Consider the following 5417-nt stretch of genomic DNA (forward strand, 5'->3'; position numbering starts at 1 on the left):
TATTTACTTCTATTCACCTGCTTATTTACTTCTATTCACCTGCTTATTTACTTCTATTTACTTCTATTCACCTGCTTATTTACTTCTATTCACCTGCTTATTTACTTCTATTTACTTCTATTCACCTGCTTATTTACTTCTATTTACTTCTATTCACCTGCTTATTTACTTCTATTCACCTGCTTATTTACTTCTATTCACCTGCTTATTTACTTCTATTTACTTCTATTCACCTGCTTATTTACTTCTATTTACTTCTATTCACCTGCTTATTTACTTCTATTCACCTGCTTATTTACTTCTATTTACCCGTCTATTAACCTGCTAATTTACTTTTATTATTTTTTAGGTTGATTTAATTGCTTAATAACAGTCTTTCTACTATCCGCATTCAATTTCTATTCAATTTACCGGTCTTTTTAACTGCCTACTCTTTTTTTTTTTTTTTACCTATTTCTATTGACTTTATTTACCTGCTTATATGCACCGGCTAACCCAGTCCCACGTTTGTTTATGCACCTGTCAACACATACAGCTGTTTGTTTATGCACCTGTCAACACATACAGCTGTTTGTTTATGCACCTGTCAACACATACAGCTGTTTTTTTATATGTTATCTGATCCGTTGGACATGGTTCTTTTAATGTCACTAATGCCAAACCCAACCTAAGATCTGTTTCTACGCAATGAAGTTTTTTGAAGTTGGATTGAACACACACACATCTTCAACTAACTTCATCTCTGTGTCCCTCAGGACGGAGGGCGAGGTGAAGCACTGCGTCATCAACAAGACGGGCACCGGCTTTGGTTTCGCCGAGCCCTACAACCTGTACGGCTCCCTGAAGGAGCTGGTGCTGCACTACCAGCACACCTCGCTGGTCCAGCACAACGACTCGCTCAACGTCACGCTGGCCTTCCCCGTCTACAGCCAGCAGAGACGGTGACCCGCCTGCGGGACTCTTCATCAACACGTCACCGTAGCTGCAGAACCAGAACCTGACCACATGACGCGTTTACCGCTTGGCACAACAGCGTCCTGGTGCTGCAGACCTCAGTGGGCCAATGAAAGTGTACAATCCAGTACACTGAAGATGAAGCTTTGTGTGAAGTGAAATGCTTTGTTACATCCTGTAGGAATGGTGAACAATTTAAAATGAATATTTTACTGTGAAAGTCATCAATGAGAGCTTTAACTTCCTGAGGAAAAAGACTTCAAGACACCAGGTTTCTCCCTTAAATTAACACAAATGTTTTAATTACTTTAATGATTCGGTGCCGGAGATCAACATTAAATGCAATTTACCTTCATCAGAGATGACCCATGGGACATCAGATGAGGGGCGTTCGAGTAAAAGACAGACGTTCATCAATGCTCTCTGTCATTCCAAATCTAAAGAAACGTTGTTTGATTAACGAAAATGATACAATTGAATGAAGTTGTTCTTAGGAATCGCTTTAAACTGGCTAGAGACAACTTTTCTGCTCTTAGACTTTTCAAGTGGTATTATCGTTTCATAAGACCGTTTTGACCTAGAAACGCAGATGTTGGTGCTATTAGAATGGTGCTGAAAAAATGCCCTTAGTAATAATCAGAAGGCAGTTTTGTTTCACACTTATCTAGTAAAATGCAAACTTAAACATCTGAAGAGTGGGAGCTCTCTCCATCTTCTTTAACTTAGTTTTGTATCCCTCTTTGCCTCCCTCGTCATCGAGGCTTTATTATATCCTAAAGTTTCTTAAGATGTAACGACGTCCACCACTTGTGCTACCTTGGGGACTTTACTTTTGAAACTTGGGAATGCCACAGGAGAAACAAAATTGCGATCTTCTTCCTGTTTTTGTTACTCAAAGATTGATTCCCTTATTTCTGCCGTATATGGATCCTTGAATTTCCCAGTGGCAGCCAGAGTTACAAAGTGAAAGCTAGGCTTATATAGAAACAATCCAAAAGCAGATGGTTGTTATTCTGTATCAAATATTTTGCGCAATCATGGTTTCCTCCATAATGAACGTTACTGTGGGAAAAACAATTGTTTATCGCTACTTTAATGCAACCTGAGCTCAAGGTCAAATGAAACAAATACCTGAGAGGCGAGATGGAAGAGGACCGTTCAGGTTAACCTACCTAAAGAACTTGAACGCCTCAGGCTTATCGGAGACACCCTGTGCGATCATGACCTCAGTGAAATGTCACCGTTTCCTGTCTGAGGAGAGAAGATGAACTGAAGAGCTAAACGTGCTCTTGTTTTGTCGGAGATTAACCGGACTAAAGCTGAACTGACCAACTCCTCCTCTACTTGTTACACTGGCCCTGCACGCTTCAAAAGAACAGAACCAAAACTATGGACTGATGATGTCAAAGACTAAAATGGCGGACAATCGAGAGACGTTTCTTGCGTAAACACTGTGAGTTGCTCTGGACAAGGTTTAACATGAGGGCAAATCAGGAGAAAATAAACAGGAAACCTGCATCATCCAAAGACTCACCCCCCCCCCACCCCACCCCAATAATCCCATCAGTGTTTTTCTAGCTCTCGTTCCTTCAGGTGAGTTGGTTTGCCACCTAAGTGTTGTTTAAGTTTGCTGACTGGACTGATTATCCTTACATTTTTTCATTTCAATAAATGTCCGTCAGCACAATGGTTTACTCGTGCTGGATAAAAACTGTGATTTTAAAAATTCAGGAATGGCAGAACTGGATCTCTGGATCTTCTCAAAGGATTTTCATCTTAAATTTCAAGGACTAAAGCGCAGCCTGTAAGCATTACTGATCGCAGATATCTGCTCCTCATGGTTCCTCTTATGGATTTTATGTTTTCTTCTTTGTGCATTTGGACACACGGCTTCCTTTTAAACCAGGTACAGGAGATGAAACTCTCCAAGGATTTTGAAGAAGCCCAAAGTATTACATTATTTTCCCACAACTTGCATCTGTTTTATGGAAATAAATACATGGTTTCAAATTAGTTTGGAACTGTCCAGAACTTTTCAAGCTCTTATTTGACTTATTCCACAGAAGTCCTGTTTTTTCATTCTGACATTGAAACCAAACTAGTGAACGCAAACAAGAATCTGTAATATGAGACGATAACAAGTCGTGAAAAGTTAATTGTTTAAGAATTCTGACGAATAAAATGACTGTCTCTGCTTTGTTTGAAACAAATCTGTAGATAAAAATAATATTAATCAGTGTGTGTTTGACCTTTTTCTATTTCCGATGTTGTGCTCCAACAATCACATTCAAGTCCCAGAAACACGCCTCAGATTTGGTCCAAATCATTTTAATGTCCAGAGACTCCCAGCAGAGGACAGTATAATCCATAGAAAATAGGATTTATTTAGATAGAACTCCATTAAATGCACATCAAGTATTCCACTTTTCTTTAAATGTGTATAGGTGTTGTTAACAATTTTCTATGCTATATTATGTTGTTTGAGTAAATTATTTTAAAAATATGACTAGATATTGTCATGTATGCTAAACTAGCCCTCTAAGACATAGTGGCACTTTGAGCTAAATGCTAATATCGGTGAAAAAGTGTGGGACCAAAATAACTATCTTCTAAGTAAGGCCACATTCAAAGTTAAAACTTGCGTAAAGGTGAGGTATGTAATTTTGGAGAAACCAGCTCGAGTGCGCTAGAATTTGAAAGTAGACAAACCGGAAAAAATCTGCCACTTCCTTACAGAGCCCCTCCTCCAACACACGAACGCGTACATGACCAATGAGGGCACGAGATTAATTTGTGCACAGGTGGAAGGCTGACAGGAAGGTAGGCCATCAAGTTATTTTAGCCGGGCCGGCTCAGATTATTGGTCGTGCTTTTTACAGTACTACGGCTTCCACAGAAGAATTTTTGGAAATGTATTTATTGTCAAAGCAGTTAATATATTCATTGCTATCGGGATGTTAAGAGCATTCCATGGAATATAACAAAAAGTGTTTCTGAAATAAATTACATAGCCCACCTTTAAATGTATCTATTAAAATGTGAATTGACTTAAAGGTAGGGTGGTTAATTCACTTCAGAACAATTTGTTATATTCCATGGAATGCTCTTAACATCCCGATAGCAATGTATATTAGTATATTAAATGCTTTGACAATAAATATATACAAATATTTCATCTCTGGAAGCCGTGGCGCTGTAAAAGCACGACCAATCATCTGAGCCGGCCCGGCTAAAATAACTGGATGGCCTACCTGCCTGTCAGCCTTCCATCTCGTGCACAAACGTATCTCGTGCCTTCATTGGTCATGTGCGCGTTCATGTGTGTTGGAGGAGGGGCTCTGTAAGGAAGTGGCAGATTTTTTTTGGTTGTGTATTTTCAAACTCTAGCGCACTCAAGCTGGTTTCTCCATTCTTACCTACCCTACCTTTAAGCAAGTTTTAACTTTGAATGTGGCCTTACTTTGAAGATTCACATTTCCTGTCATATAAAACAATACATGTGTTATCTCAGTAAAAAATTTCCAAAGAAATCTTACATGAAAACTTTCTCTAGATCTTTCTGTAAATTACACAAAGATGACATTTGTTTTCTATTCAAAATTACATTACAGAGAAACAAACACCTTGCGACAAATGTTAGATTAAGGAAATGACAGTTTGAAAATAGTCATCTAGCTAACTTTAATCTCAATAAATCAAATGGAAACAAGCCCTTCAGTTAACATGCAATGTATTATATAAGTATTAAACAGTTGTTGCAGAGAAGAAAACTAAAAACAGAGGTATGTTTTTATCAGAACGGTGGCACAATGTGATCATAGCATCGATCAGGCGAATGTGATCAGGTATTCTGGGTACGCCTGGATGTCATTGAAGACTACAAAGATGGTTGGATTGGCGTTGTTATCTGCCACACTGTCGTACAGGTCTGTAGCATTGCTGGAGCTCTTGGTGGGGGGGGTGATCATGCCGGCTCTTCCCGTGGTGAAGTCTCCCACCAGGACCATAGCCAGATACATGCGCTTGTGCTGCCTGGTGTCAGGTTTAGCGTAGCCCTGTGAGTACGATGAGTTCACAGCAAAGTAGGAACCATTGCCGTACGCCGCACCTACAGAACAAAACAGAGAAGAAACTTGATTTCTATCTAAAGGTGTTGTGATAATGAAGATGTCAATGGGCACTCCACTATGCCACGGTCAACGGTGTGTTAATGTTGGAAAAGCTCTATGTAAATGTGTCCACCTTCTGTCTTCTATGACACTTGAATGCACTGTGTAGTTGACTAAGAGAAGAGTATTTTAAGAATGTATTGACTTTTGGTTTAGCCGTTGCATCAACACTGTGAAATGGCTGTAGCTGAAAGTGACATGGAATATTTGGGCAGGTTTTACCACGTCGTTTTGGGAATTGCTCCATTAAAAAATAAGGTAGGACTTAAGCTGCATTCACGTGATCGGCGATTA

The 5417-nt window shown here is 39.4% G+C and overlaps 2 protein-coding genes across 2 annotated transcripts in view; one reads left to right on the top strand and one right to left on the bottom strand.

Annotated features, from left to right (window-relative positions):
* LOC104943527 (phosphatidylinositol 3-kinase regulatory subunit alpha-like) overlaps positions 1-3382 on the top strand; it is a 30983-nt gene extending 27601 nt beyond the window's left edge. Inside the window, exon 12 of the mRNA XM_010768969.1 lies at positions 673-3382. Within this exon, the coding sequence (XP_010767271.1) occupies positions 673-945 (273 nt within the window). The 3' untranslated portion in view covers positions 946-3382. The remainder of the gene's footprint in view (positions 1-672) is intronic.
* A 1238-nt stretch (positions 3383-4620) lies between these two features.
* On the bottom strand, positions 4621-5150 carry LOC104943528 (poly [ADP-ribose] polymerase 15-like; the record flags this gene model as incomplete). Its single annotated transcript, XM_010768970.1, has 1 exon — positions 4621-5150. A coding segment is annotated over one exon (369 nt), but the record flags the coding sequence as incomplete, so codon positions are not given.
* Between the last annotated feature and the right edge of the window lie 267 nt (positions 5151-5417).

This window comes from Notothenia coriiceps, unplaced genomic scaffold (assembly GCF_000735185.1).
Source record: "Notothenia coriiceps isolate Sejong01 unplaced genomic scaffold, NC01 NC01_scaffold00006140, whole genome shotgun sequence".
In the NCBI taxonomy this organism is placed as follows: Eukaryota; Metazoa; Chordata; class Actinopteri; order Perciformes; family Nototheniidae; genus Notothenia; species Notothenia coriiceps.